At 38.0% G+C, this 15,547-nt stretch overlaps 1 protein-coding gene across 1 annotated transcript in view; it reads right to left on the reverse strand.

Moving 5' to 3' along the window:
- The window catches only part of LOC126195572 (dynein axonemal heavy chain 2), a 957,657-nt gene that overhangs the window by 838,652 nt on the left and 103,458 nt on the right, over positions 1-15,547 (reverse strand). The window contains 9 exon segments of the mRNA XM_049934198.1: positions 1,580-1,722; positions 1,905-2,062; positions 5,423-5,587; positions 5,642-5,688; positions 5,882-5,996; positions 7,623-7,714; positions 9,250-9,491; positions 13,648-13,881; positions 14,063-14,088. Of these exon segments, the coding sequence (XP_049790155.1) occupies positions 1,580-1,722; positions 1,905-2,062; positions 5,423-5,587; positions 5,642-5,688; positions 5,882-5,996; positions 7,623-7,714; positions 9,250-9,491; positions 13,648-13,881; positions 14,063-14,088 (1,222 nt within the window).

The following is a 15,547-nucleotide window of genomic DNA, read 5'->3' on the forward strand; positions in this document are numbered from 1 at the left end:
TTCATCAAAGGAAACATTGTCAATTACGATCTTACTGTATTCATCCAGCTGCAATGGAAAGTTTATTACTGAGATCAAATTGTAGGATTCAAATAAGGTTTACTGATAATTTTTCCTGTCAGAATCCTTCAGAAAATCTATATTGAAATCATCACAGAATATTAACTGCTTGCTGCTGCCTGATAGAGAGCATTGTAAGGTATGCATATGCCTCATAAACAGTTCTAAATTTTCCAGTGGAGATCTATACACACTTACAATTAAAAGTGAGCTATTTTTAGTATTAATTCACAAGCTCACACTTGTATGTGCAGATCACTTCAAAATCTACTTAACTTGGATGTTTTTAAATTTGTGTTCTGTCTTAACATATGTAACAACTCCTCTTTTTCCCATATTACTTCTACCTGTTTAAGATGCTAGAGTGTTAACTTTTATATTTAACTTCCCCAACCTTGTGGTTATGGGATACTCAGAAAGACACACAACGCCTATCTTTTGGTGCTCTCAATTTTCCAAACACACAAGAAGCTCTTCTGCCTTATTACTCATTCCTTTAATATTCTGATGAAATAAGCTAATCTTACTTTTCTGTGCATTCCTAAATATTTTGTGGGGCTTTTTTTTTGTTGTTTTAATTTCTTTTACTACAGAGTGCCTGATTCCTGACTCTAACAAAAAAACCTACCCCTCTAATACCAGTAAACACAGGTATCTCCTTTTGTGTGATGGTGACCTCCAGTACAATTTCTGCCAGAAACTCAACCACAACAGGGTAATCCATGGTTACAGACATAAGATTTGTACAATTTAAATTGAAGTATTAACCTGAAAATAAATAAATAAAAAGCAGATAAACCTGAATATGACACTACGTACAGCAAAGGTTTGATGATTTGAACTTTGTTGAGTTGCCACTAAACAAAGGTGCAAAAACCTTCACTTTTCATGGAGAGACCCTAAAGTACAAAAGAATTAACAATTTTTCTGATCATGTACTTTTATGGCACTACTTACATGGCACTAACATGATTACTGTATACAAACTTTGTCACTAATATGCTGACAAAGTGATTACTGCTCGGTAATTATACAAACTGACATAGAGATGTTAGCTGGTTGATAGCTAGTTCCAGACTGCTGACCTACTGTCTGGTGGTGATATAGAAAGACACGTGCAAGAATAATTAGTGAAATTGGCAAGTATATTTCACTTTGTAATAATTAAGGGTCAGATTAAGTAGTGATGCAATTCTACTGAATCACCCAATAATTTTCATTAAGTGTATGTTAGATGGAAAATTGGTGAGGTTAGATGAACTGTATGGTTGATAAAATGTATACCTCCGCAGTGGATTAGTGGGTTACATGTAAAATTCCTTGATTTGTAATTTCTCTAATTGATTCAATTTCTTAATTAGCAGATTCTTTGAATAATCAATTGCACCATCTGATTTGGAAAAATTGGAACAATACCATATCGTGGAACTACAACACAAATCCTAGTATAAAACATACTGCAGTAATTCTAGTAAAGCATTTTACCACAAAGAGACATTGATAATTCGTAATATTTTACCTCTGTTATACATGTAAGACATTCTGAAATATACATATCAGACACGTCACTGTTCCACTTTAAAGATGTAAGTCCTGGTTTAATCTTCTTATTGCAAGCCTTTATTGATTCTCTGAAGAGTAACCGCTCAGAATCAGATAAAGCTGAAAATGACATGAAACAACACAAGATGTACAGCGATTCAAATGCTAAATAGCATTACAGTAACACATTGGCTTTGATTATCACAGAATTTTTCCATCTTTGTATTGAGCTGGTTTTAACAAATTAGTGCTGGTCATTAAATACACAACACAAACCATGTAGAAAGAAAGAAAAGACTCACATGTTACTATCTTGTTGAAGCCCTGAGCAATTGTTACTATGCTTTCATATAGTATCTTCAAATCATGCCACTTGTTATATATCTTTGTTATATGAGATGGAACTGGAAATTTCATCAATTCCCAGTAACTTGCTTCATGGCAGATGTTAATCAGCTTTCTAGAGGAATATACATGAACAGAAAAGAAAAATCATGTTCAATTAAATACAAGAGAAATAATATTTTCTTCCAATAGTCACAAATAACAAAACAATATTGTTTCCCACTAACTAAGGACCTTGCCATACCATGTGTCTTGAATTTCTCAATGAAATGCGTAGCAGTGCTGCAGGTGCAACCATATCAGATGGTTACATGTGAAGAGGCAAGACTAACATGGGGTTCCTGAAGAAGGTCAAGCAAGCATTTTAGTAATTACAAATTCTACGCTCTCTGGATGACTGATGGTTCTGAGCTTGTACCATCAGCCAATACAGGCTTGCTTGTTAGTACTAAGAACAGCTGAAATCAAGGGGAAGCTACAACCATGGTATTTCCTGAGGATATGCAGAGGTAGATACTGCCTACAGGAAAATTAAAGAGACCTTTGGAGAGAAGAGAACCACTTGTATGAATATCAAGAGCTCAGATGGCAACCCAGTTCTAAGCAAAGAAGGGAAGGCAGAAAGGTGTTAGGAGTATATAGAGGGTTTATACAAGGGCGAAGTACTTGAGTACAATATTATGGAAATGGAAGAGGATGTAGATGAAGATGAAATGGGAGATAAGATACTGCGTGAAGAGTTTGACAGAGCACTGAAAGACCTGAGTCGAAACAAGGCCCCGGGAGTAGACAACATTCCATTAGAACTACTGATGGCCTTGGGAGAGCCAGTCATGACAAAACTCTACCATCTGGTGAGCAAGATGTATGAGACAGGCGAAATACCCTCAGACTTCAAGAAGAATATAATAATTCCAATCCCAAAGAAAGCAGGTGTTGACAGATGTGAAAATTACCGAACTATCAGTTTAATAAGTCACAGCTGCAAAATTCTAACACGAATTCTTTACAGACGAATGGAAAAACTGGTAGAAGCGGACCTCGGGGAAGATCAGTTTGGATTCCGTAGAAATGTTGGAACACGTGAGGCAATACTAACCTTACGACTTATCTTAGAAGAAAGATTAAGAAAGGGCAAACCTACGTTTCTAGCATTTGTAGACTTAGAGAAAGCTTTTGACAATGTTAACTGGAATACTCTCTTTCAAATTCTGAAGGTGGCAGGGGTAAAATACAGGGAGCGAAAGGCTATTTACAATTTGTACAGAAACCAGATGGCAGTTGTAAGAGTCGAGGGGCATGAAATGGAAGCAGTGGTTGTGAAAGGAGTGAGACAGGGTTGTAGCCTCTCCCTGATGTTATTCAATCTGTATATTGAGCAAACAGTAAAGGAAACAAAAGAAAAATTCAGAGTAGGTATTAAAATTCATGGAGAAGAAGTAAAAACTTTGAGGTTCGCCGATGACATTGTAATTCTGTCAGAGACAGCAAAAGACTTGGAAGAGCAGTTGAGCGGAATGGACAGTGTCTTGAAAGGAGGATATAAGATGAACATCAACAAAAGCAAAACAAGGATAATGGAATGTAGTCAAATTAAATTGGGTGATGCTGAGGGAATTAGATTAGGAAATGAGACACTTAAAGTAGTAAAGGAGTTTTGCTATTTATGGAGTAAAATAACTGATGATGGTCGAAGTAGAGAGGATATAAAATGTAGACTGGCAATGGCAAGGAAATCGTTTCTGAAGAAGAGAAATTTGTTAACATCGAGTATAGATTTAAGTGTCAGGAAGTTGTTTCTGAAAGTATTTGTACGGAGTGTAGCCATGTATGGAAGTGAAACATGGACGATAACTAGGTGGACTATGTTGGGATGGGGGTTGTGCCAGGTGGGAGAGAGTTTTTAGGACAGGCACTACAGAAAACTGTGTGCACATGAGTGACATTGCATGCTTCATGTTAGTACAATCAAATGGCAGCCAACTACATGAATGTCCATAGAGTAAATGAGGCCACACAGATGTTTTGGCTTCCATTATCTTAACTCAGAAAGTTTGAAATCAGTTTGTATTATCAGCTTCAGCTGATGAACGAGAGACATGGATCAATCAACCAAACCCTTTCAAAAATGAGTTGTTCGCATCAATGAGCAATTGAGATATGCATGTCAAGAGTTAGTGCGATAGGTTAGAAAACAAACAATTGGATCAGACAAGTGATGAGCATAGTTATGACTTAATGAAAATGTAATGGAAATGGGCAGGATGTGTAGCCAGGTGGATAGATGTTAGATAGACCTATGCAGGAAGTGAAACATGGACGATAAATAGTTTAGATAAGAAGAGAATAAAAGGTTTCAAAATGTGGTGCTACAGAAGAATGCTGAAGATTAGATGAGTGGATCACATAACTAATGAGGAGGTGTTGAATAGGATTGGGGAGAAGAGAAGTTTGTGGCACAACTTGACTAGAAGAAGGGATCGGTTGGTAGGACATGTTCTGAGGCATCAAGGGATCACCAATTTAGTATTGGAGGGCAGCGTGGAGGGTAAAAATCGTAGAGGGAGACCAAGAGATGAATACACTAAGCAGCTTCAGAAGGATGTATGTTGCAGTAGGTACTGGTAGATGAAGAAGCTTGCAAAGGATAGAGTAGCATGGAGAGCTGCATCAAACCAGTCTCAGGACTGAAGACCACAACAACAACAACAACTTTTCAGAAAATATAAATTGTTTATTGGAAAAAGTAAGATTAGGGGTATGCAATGAGCTAGATCTTTTTGTGAATAAGCAGTTATTAGCACACACCACATTTCTATGATCACTTGATATTGGAACAACTTAAGTTACAGATTTCTCTTAAAGGAAAATGTTTTATGGAAAACTAACTGTGCCGTGAGAGTTAGCAGCACTCAATCTACTGACCTATAAATTTTAATAAAGTTCTGCATAGATAGGAATTTTGACATTTTAAGTAAACAAGGTACATCTCACATCAGTCTAATAATCAAAAGAAAAAAAAATCAGGTATCTAAATAAAAGTGTAGAATGGTAGCAAATGGAGTAATTTCATCTTGCTACATTTTATGTTGAAGACACTAAATTCACAGAAACATCTGTTTTGAAACTACACCTTCTAACAGTATAAAACACATCAAAGAAATTGAATATTCAAGTCATGTTGTGCATAATTATTTGGTATACAAGACCAAAGTTGAATTGCCACGATATAGTTCAGACCGTGTCTTTCATTTTAGTTCTTTGTTATCTTTTCTTCTTAATTGTGGTGCCTTTTGATTCTGCTCAGACTTCTGATCCATCTGTTCGTACATTGCAGTTAAAAATTGTTACATCATATTTCTAATCTCTACCAAATATCTTCTGAGATTTCAGTAGTATTAATAACATGGGTACTATCTCCACACAACATACATAACCTCATTTACAGTCTTGTCTCAGTATGTCATGTACAAACTCAGAATCCAAACCAGCAAGACTGAGAAACATTATTTCGAAGTGTCTTAACGTGTTTCGGTTGTTTATCTCTATACTTCGGAACTCAATGTATCTCCAATGCAGGTCAGTGTTCAATGACATACTCATTTCTGCATCTGAGCAGGTATTTTCTCTGGCAAAGTTCCTACCATTACCATCCCATGTTGAAAATTTATGTCATCCTTTGATAAGAGCTCACCACGTGCAAATAAAAATAATAACATTGCTTAATAACTGCACTTTTACCTATGACATTTCATTTTATAATTCTCAGTTGTAAGTATCATTCATCCATAAGAAAATGAAGAGACACGCATCACTCCTCTTGGGCAGTGTGTATCACCACAATTGATGTACTCAGCCCTCTACTATGCTAAAACACCATGGATCATAAGGCTTTGATAGCTGCTATAACACAGCTGATTTAATTTTTGCTAGCCATCCCAGTAGATGCAACATCCACTGAGTGTGGAAGACATGCGTCATTCTTAGGTGTCTTCAAAATGTAGGAGAAGATGAGAAAATACATTCTTAAAGAAAGAACAGACAGTTTCCTTAATAAAAATGATTAATGGAAAATCTCATATAAAGATGTGAAACAAATACTAACAAAGAGATAGATGGGCTGGCCAGTACTTACCTCAGCTCAGTACAGCCGATAGATACACATAAAACAGAACCGAAAATTTACGTTCCTAGCTTTCGGAACAAATGTTCCTCATCGGGGAGGAGAGAGGGGAAAGAAAGGGAAGAAGGGAAAGGAGATTCAGTTACTCACAACCCAGGTTATGAAGCAACAGGGAAAGGAAAATAGGGAGGGTAGCAAGGATGGAGGCATGGTTGTCAGTGACCATCATTTATCTGTAAGACACTAACGATGCATGCCAACTGCATTGTGGGAGGTTCAGATCACTACACGCTGCTCTTCACTAACTTTTGCTTTAACTTCATCTACCTTTTTGTCTTTTCATCTTCTGTAATCCTCTTACACAGTTAAGGGATCTAATATTCTACACTCATATCCATAAAATATCAGATTTATTTTCTATGATGACATAATCCTCCTTAGTCCCTGACCAGATATCTGAATGGGGCGCAATTTTAGCAACAGAATATTTTGCCCTGAAGGATGCCATTATCATTTAATCAAACAACACCTCTGCAGTACTTACTACAACCTACATCCTTCTGAATCTGCTTAGTGTATTCATCTCTTGGTCTCCCTCTACGATTTTTACCCTCCACACTGCCCTCCAATGCTAAATTTGTGATCCCCTGATGCCTGAGAACATGTCCTACCAACCGGTCCCTTCTTCTTGTCAAGTTGTGCCACAAACTCCTCTTCTCCCCAATTCTATTCAGTATCTCCTCATTAGTTATGTGATCTACCCATCTAATCTTCAGCATTCTTCTGTAGCACCACATTTTGAAAGCTTCTATTCTCTTCATGTCCAAACTATTTACTGTTCACGTTTCACTTCCATACATGGCTACACTCCATACAAATACTTTCAGAAACAACTTCCTGACACTTAAATATATACTCGATGTTAACAAATTTCTCTTCTTCAGAAACGATTTCCTTTCCATTGCTAGTCTACATTTTATATCCTCTCTACTTCGCCCATCATCAGTTATTTTGCTCCCCAAATGGCAAAACTCCTTTACTACTTTAAGTGTCTCATTTCCTAATCTAATTCCCTCAGCATCACCCGACTTAATTCGACTACATTCCATTATCCTCGTTTTGCTTTTGTTGATGTTCATCTTATATCTTCCTTTCAAGACACTGTCCATTCCATTCAACTGCTCTTCCAAGTCCTTTGCTCTGTCTGACAGAATTACAATGTCATCGGCAAACCTCAAAGTTTTTATTTCTTCTCCATGGGTTTTAATACCTACACCAAATTTTTCTTTTGTTTCCTTTACTGCTTGCTCAATATACAGATTGAACAACACTGGGGAGAGGCTACAACCCTGTCTCACTCCCTTCCCAACCACTGCTTCCCTTTCATGTCCCTCAATTCTTATAACTGCCATCTGGTTACTGTACAAATTGTAAATAGCCTTTCGCTCCCTGTATTTTACCCCTGCCACCTTTAGAATGTGAAACAGTGTTTTCCAATCAACATTGTCAAAAGCTTTCTCTAAGTCTACAAATGCTAGAAACATAGGTTTGCCTTTCCTTAATCTTTCTTCTGAAAAGCAATTCTTCTGAAAAGTAATTAATCAAAAAGTTGTTAGCAATTTTTAAAAAAATGTTCAACGCCATCTGTTGCAAAAGTGATGTTAACAGTCTTCTGAGATCACTGTGGATCCCTCCTGCTGGATATCATATCTCTAGGTGCAACCATCAGTGCCAATAGTTATTGTTCCACACTGTCACGTCTGCGGACTGCCATCAGGAAGAAGCGCTGCTGGATTCTCAATGTGGTCGACATAGTTGTTGTCCACAACAATGCGGGGCCATGTGTGGCAGTCAGAACCCCCATCCGGTCACCCACATGAGATGACTGTCATTTTCTTTGAACTGTTAAGCTTGTTTAATTCCCAGCTCTGATTTTATACTTTTATTTCTCTAATTTTTTCTGAAAGTGATGATAAACTTGACTATCCAAATAATTCTTTAATTGAGAAATTGAATATAGTAGAGAAATTGTGAGCCTGAGAATTTTACATGAGAAATGGCATCCATCCCAGAGGGATACATTGTAACAACCAAACACAAGTTCGAATTGGAGAGTCCCCACATGGGGTCCAACATCAGCCCCATTGTAGCACTAAATCTGTGATGACTTTGTGGCAGCATTTGTCCGAATTTCTGTGAAACCACCATTGGACAGCTGTCTTCACTTCATTGTTACATGTGAATCACTGTGTTGCCAGGAATTTCTTCAACAGACTGAAAACGTGTAAATCACTAGGGGTGATGTCCAGCCTGTATCATAGCTGGCCCATACTCTCCCAGTGAAATGACTGGATACTGTTGGTGGTTCTGACTGCCACATATGGCCCCACATTGTCTTGTTGACCACATCAAGAATCCATCAGCACTTCTTCCTTAAGGCAGTCTGCAGATGTGACAGTGTGGAACAATAACTGTTGACATTGATGGTTGCACCTAGTGACATGAAATCCAGAAGGAGGGGTAGACAGTGATTCCAGAAGACTGTTAACATCACTTTTGCAACAGAGGGCATTGAACAGAATACAATGAACAGAAGGCAAAACCGGATGTTTCAACACCGTGCTCTGCAGCTAAAATTCCAGTGTGAAATGCTGTATCCATGTTTCACTGCCAGTAACAATGTGATCCATTAAATTATCACCCTCCTTGGCATACCACTGCAGATGATTCAGTGAAGTAATCATTTGCTTACCTTTCATCATATCATCCAATTACTTAGAGACCCATTGACATGAAAACTTCTGATACCCTAAGGAACTGTGGATAATGTAAACACGACCATACAAAATGCCAAGCTGCCAGGAATTGTCCTCAAGGTGTACAGTAAGATCCACTTTCACCACTACATCAGTCCGCCCCCGGTAGCTGAGTGGTCAGCGCTACAGAATGTCAATCCTAAGGGATCGGGGGGTTCATTCCCGGCTGGGTCAGAGATTTACTCTGCTCAGGGACTGAGTGTTGTATTGTCCTAACCATCATCATTTCATCCCCATCGACACGCAAGTTGCTGAAGTGACATCAAATCAAAAATGAGAACTCTCATCCTCATACTGCTGCCGCCTGAGCATCCTTGCAGCTGCAGATACTGGTCATGGCCAGCAGCATAGCCCAATCTCTACCCAACTGATGAGAATGTCTAGGATGCCATGGAGCATGTCATCAGGACTTCGAACTCCACCTGTCACTCTGCAGAATCTGCGTGCTTTCGTATAAACGGCATGGGATGGAGTCTCACAGTACAACATCTGGGACCTGTACAACTCCACACCACACGTATTTATGCTTGTATTCAAAACCATAGAGGCCTGACACCATATTAGCTTGTACATTTTGTGGCCGTACAGCCCAAGGCGTTGGTCTTCTAAGACGAAAAGTGTAATAATTTCATGTGTGTGCTACCACCTATCTGCCTGCCAACAATGGTCAATATCTGCATTTTCCTTCAGAGTGCAGCTGTTTTTTATGACAATGAGTGAAGATACTGTTTGAGTTAAAAATTCAATACGAGGGACATTTGAAAACTCCGTGCAAAGTCCGAGAGATGGCACCAATGGTGCATATTGAGGTCATGATTAGTTAGTAGCATCTTTGGAAAGAATGCACACCAAGTTTCACCCGTATTGCTATATTTATTTGTGTTTGGCATTCGTGTGAATCAAGGAAGTCAAGTGATTGTCAAAAAAAGGACAAAAAAGAATTTCGTGTGGTGATTAAACACCTCAGGAGACTAAAGAGAAGCTTGATAAACATTACGGTAACTCTGCACCTTTGATTAGAACAGTTTATAAGTGGTTTCAAAATTTTAGGAGTGGCCATATGGACACAAGTGATGCTGAACGTTCTGGACACCCTGTGGAGGTTACGACTCCAGAAATCATTGATAAAATCCATGATATGGCGATAGATTACAGAAGAGTTAAGGTGCATGAGATTGCTAGTGCTGTGGGCATCTCAAAAAAATGGGTATATAATATTTTTCATAAACATTTGGACATGAGAAAGCTATCCACAAGATGGGTTCCGCGATTGCTCAGCCTTGAACAAAAATGAAATTGTGTGAAGTGTTGAAAGGATGGTTTGCAGCTGTTCAGGAAGAATCCGCAGGACTTTAAGCTGTGGATGAAACATGGGTACATTACTATACTCCTGAAACCAAACAACAATCTAACCAATGGGTTACCAAGGGAGAATCTGCACCTAAAAAGGTGAAGACCATTCCATCGGCCGGATAGGTTATGGCAACTGTTTTTTGGGATTTGCTAAGGATAATCCTCATTGACTATCTGGAAAAGGATAAAACTATTACAGGTGAATATTATTCATCGTTATTGGACTGTTTGAAAACCAAGCTGCAAAAAAAATGTTGGCGACTGGACCGCAAAAAAGTCCTTTTCCATCACGACAATGCACCAGCACACACCTTAGCACTTGTGGTCGCAAAATTAATAGAAATAGGATTCCAACTTGTTTCACATTCCTCCTATTCTCCAAACTTGGCTCCCTCGGACTACTATTTGTTCCCAAATTTGAAGAAATGGCTGTCGGGACAAAGATTTTCTTCAAACAAGGAAGTGATTGCAGCAACTAATAGCTATTTTGCAGACTTGGACAATTCCTATTATTCAGAAGGGATAACAAATTCGAACAGCGTTGGACGAAATGTATAAGTCTAAAAGGAGACTATGCTGAAAAATAAAAAAAGGTACGTAATTTTTATTTTTGCATGGACTTTTGAAACGCCCCTCGTAGAGTTCCCTTGCTGCAAAACCCAAGATTACATTCTCATGAGAGCAAATGTCTCCTTATTACAGATTAAATATACAGTTCAGAATGTGTTAACTGATAACAAGAGATGGGTGTACTAAGTGCAGATAATGAAAAGTTGAAGCATTGGACTGCATACAGGCACATGCTCAGGAACTTCATTTTTGATGAGTAAAATGTCAATACCCATTGCACAGGATTTATTTTATATTTATTACGAGAGATCAGTATTAGGCCACCAACATACTTTATCGAGTACCAATTCATCATACAAACTGTGGTACAGGCAGGACTGTGCCCCTGCACATTCGGCCATCACATTTGTGTATATGCTTCGTGGGCTAAATATGGCCTCTCCATCACCTCAGCACATCTTTGTCAACAGAAGAGTCACTGAGTTGTTACCACTGAGCCTCTTGCAGCTTCCACAGTATTGAGGGTCACAGGGTGGGGTATGGGGCAAGCTGCACAACTTCGGGATGTGCAGGTGAGGTCCACAGAGCAGCAGTCACAGGCACATATCCACATACACTCGGTCACATGTCCATTTGACCCCACATACGTGTTCTTCCACGGATGCCTACTTATGTTTGTTCTCCACCATTGGGAAGTTAGTTGCACTCCGGGCTCCAACCCATCAACATCTGCTACGAGTCTTTGATACAGACTATGCCTACCACTGCTGCCGTCTGCCGAGATGTCGTCTCACCTTTGCTGTGAGCCCCGTACGGAGCTGCATTTCCATCAGCCATTCCTGAGGGCACCACTTTGCAGTATCTGCATGTGACTAGCCACGAGCTCATCGCCACATTGGACTGTGTCATAACAGCACCCTGTTGCTCAGCAGTGGACTGCCTTCAAGCTCCCAGCCTCTTGGGACTGTGTTGTTACTTATTCTTCCTGCTCCACACCACTTGAATGTCTCTGCATTTTACTTTAGTGTGCACCTGACATGCACTATCAAGGATTGACATTTCTGTTATCAAGATATATGGACGTTAGTTCTCAGAAGCTGTATGTGTTTTGTCATGTTAATAAATAGTTGTTATTGTATATCTCAATACTGCAAGTTACACTGTTCAGCTAAAGGATATTTCACAAACAGTCTGTACTTCATAGGAAAGCTCTGGCAGAATGTAATTTTTAGGGAAGAAGAGCACTCACTGAAAGGCAGAAGGGTTTAATAGTCAACAGGCATACACAAAATCGAAAGAAAACTTGCTAGCATTCAGCACTTTTTTTTTTTTTTTTTTTTTTTTTTTTTTTTTTTTTTTTTTTTTTTTTTACACACACACACACATTCTGGATGCACACACGATGCCAGAGTGGCATTTTGGAAGGTGGACTACGTTAGGATGGGGGTTGTGCCAGGTGGGAGAGAGTTTTTAGGACAGGCACTACAGAAAACTGTGTGCACATGAGTGACATTGCATGCTTCATGTTAGTACAATCAAATGGCAGCCAACTACATGAATGTCCATAGAGTAAATGAGGCCACACAGATGTTTTGGCTTCCATTATCTTAACTCAGAAAGTTTGAAATCAGTTTGTATTATCAGCTTCAGCTGATGAACGAGAGACATGGATCAATCAACCAAACCCTTTCAAAAATGAGTTGTTCGCATCAATGAGCAATTGAGATATGCATGTCAAGAGTTAGTGCGATAGGTTAGAAAACAAACAATTGGATCAGACAAGTGATGAGCATAGTTATGACTTAATGAAAATGTAATGGAAATGGGCAGGATGTGTAGCCAGGTGGATAGATGTTAGATAGACCTATGCAGGAAGTGAAACATGGACGATAAATAGTTTAGATAAGAAGAGAATAGAAGCTTTCGAAATGTGGTGCTACAGAAGAATGCTGAAGATTAGATGGGTGGATCACATAACTAATAGGAGGTGTTGAATAGGGTTGGGGAGAAGAGAAGTTTGTGGCACAACTTGACTAGAAGAAGGGATCGGTTGGTAGGACATGTTCTGAGGCATCAAGGGATCACCAATTTAGTATTGGAGTGCAGCGTGGAGGGTAAAAATTGTAGAGGGAGACCAAGAGATGAATACACCAAGCAGATTCAGAAGGGTGTAGGTTGCAGTAGGTACTGGGAGATGAAGAATCTTGCACAGGATAGAGTAGCATGGAGAGCTGCATCAAACCAGTCTCAGGACTGAAGACCACAACAACAACAGACCTATGAAGTCCTTTTCTGGATCCCAACAGATAAAACAAGACCACAGCGATGACCCAACGGAAGGTGGATAGGTAACATTAGATGATCTGAAGGGAAATATATCACAAAGAACTGTAATGGATGGGAAAGGTTACAGGACGCCTTTATCTATTAGTGGACATCAGTTGCCTACAAATGATAATGATAATGATCGTGATGACATATGTTATCACTAAAGTTTGTACAAAAACAGTAGGTAATAACAAATATTTCAAAGTATGATTTTAATCATAGGGTACATAATTCTTTCATTTGATTGTTTACTTAGTTTATATGCTGTTTGTGCCCAGACGTTAAATAAAACCTAATTTCCTTTCATAATCCCATATTTAGCCTACTTCCAGACATACAACTAATAATCAATCAGCACTTATATAAGAAAGTTATTAACTACAGAAAATTCATTGCAGTCATTCTTATTAGATTACAGAGTTAAAAAGTATGCACATTTACAAACAAGGACATTCATAAAAGAAATTTACCCATCAAAATTGCACTCAATTAAACCTGGATTTATCAAACTGTGGCACATCAGAGGTCGACACAGCCTAGCATTGACATCTTCATCTAGTGTATCAATCCATTTGTGATAAAGATCTTTCACTTGATTTTCTGTCCATTTCACTATGCTTTCATACTGTGAGTGTGTCTTTTCACCAATTGCACAAGGTATCATCCACTCAGCATCATCCAGTAACTGAAAATTACAAAAGGACACTTGTTGTCTGTGCAGATCATTTTTCCTGAGGGTATATACTATCATTGAAAAAAGTATGCATTACAAGTTTATAAAATGTATTCAATTTAATATCACTGCATTTATTATCTATTGCAAAAGGAACACAGTCTGCTTGTTTCTATGATGGTAGCTTATAGTTATTTCTCTGGTGTATATAACTGACCTTTTCAGTGGCCTATTATTATGGAATCACAGTACTTGCAGGCAATTGGTTAAAGTCATACCTTGAAAACAGAAAGCAACAGATAATGCTGAATGCCTTGAACTATGTATCTCTTAGTCTTGCAGCTTAAGATCTATTAATGGGCCCTTGCTGTTTTCCCTATTTGTCTCAATGTGTCAGCCTTTGCACGTCAGTAAAACACTATAGCTACATAATGTTTACTGATGTACAAGCAGGTGGATAGTATGCAGTCTACCAACAAGGAATAAAAGAAGTTTTACTGACTTCAATACAAAGCATAATAACACAGAAATTGCATACAACAGTCATGTGATACAGCAAGTATACTCCTTTAATTTACTATGCTCACACTGGCATTAGAAACAACAAGAGACATCGTTTTCTCTTGACACTAAAAAAGGGTGTCATCTGCAAATATTTGCTTATTTAATTCTATATTGATCTCACCGTAATTTCAAAGTCAATATAGTTCAACCACTTTTCGCCTGACAATGTGTTATGGTATAATCTTTGGTGCTAACACAACAATCTCAAATACAATTTTAACATTTTCGTAAAAAGCTACTATAATCATACATGTGGTATCCCTGCAAAAATCATGTTTTGAGGTTTAAAAAACCTGAATTTGAATACATGTGCACCTTGTTCTAAATAATTTGACTCAGAATGAGAGAAATTATTTGTAACACATTCCACTGCAAGGGAAGTGGATCCCCACTATGAACTTAATGATTTATAATCTGGCACTAAAATCTTCACTGTATTGCCCAATAATATTAAATGTTAAGAGGCAATAAATCTTTATTCAAATGCAATTTAAAGAAGTATCCATTTTGACATTCCACTGTTCTGCTTAGATGAACTCTTTTAAAAATAAATAAAATATTTCTACTACTTAAATTTCCATTAACATATGCAGAGAATTAAAAGATAAATAGTATCTAGTCATTTAGCTGATGTTATAATATTAAAAATGTAAATGTAGTATTTTATCACATGTAACAATAATAGTGTACACTTTTATTGCTAGACTGTAAAGAGAAAAAGTGAAATATATACCACATGTGCATTACTAATAGTATACTCATATTGTTGCTTATGTCACAATTTTTGTTTTCTAGGTACTGAACCATTCCACACCAAAGTGAATTCCTCACATTACAACATCTGTGGAATATGTGTGCCATAATTATATAAAATAATTTCTATAATTTGGAACACCATGTCATGCTGGGACAGTCAATTCACAGTGTGTTGTGCATTAACTGCCCCAGATATTTTAAGTACAAAATAATCTGACTTTTAATATAAACATGGACCATTTTTTTATACTGTCCGAATAATAATCCAAGAGAAACCAAAATTACACTACAGTTAAACAGATGCACAAAACTGGCACAGAAATAGACGGGGACTCTATATAATGGGGAAAAAAAGGAGAGAGAAAGAAAAAAAACTGTTAGCCTTCACAGGAGGGTAATACTAGACAAGAGTTTAAA

This window comes from Schistocerca nitens, chromosome 7 (assembly GCF_023898315.1).
Source record: "Schistocerca nitens isolate TAMUIC-IGC-003100 chromosome 7, iqSchNite1.1, whole genome shotgun sequence".
NCBI lineage: Eukaryota > Metazoa > Arthropoda > Insecta > Orthoptera > Acrididae > Schistocerca > Schistocerca nitens.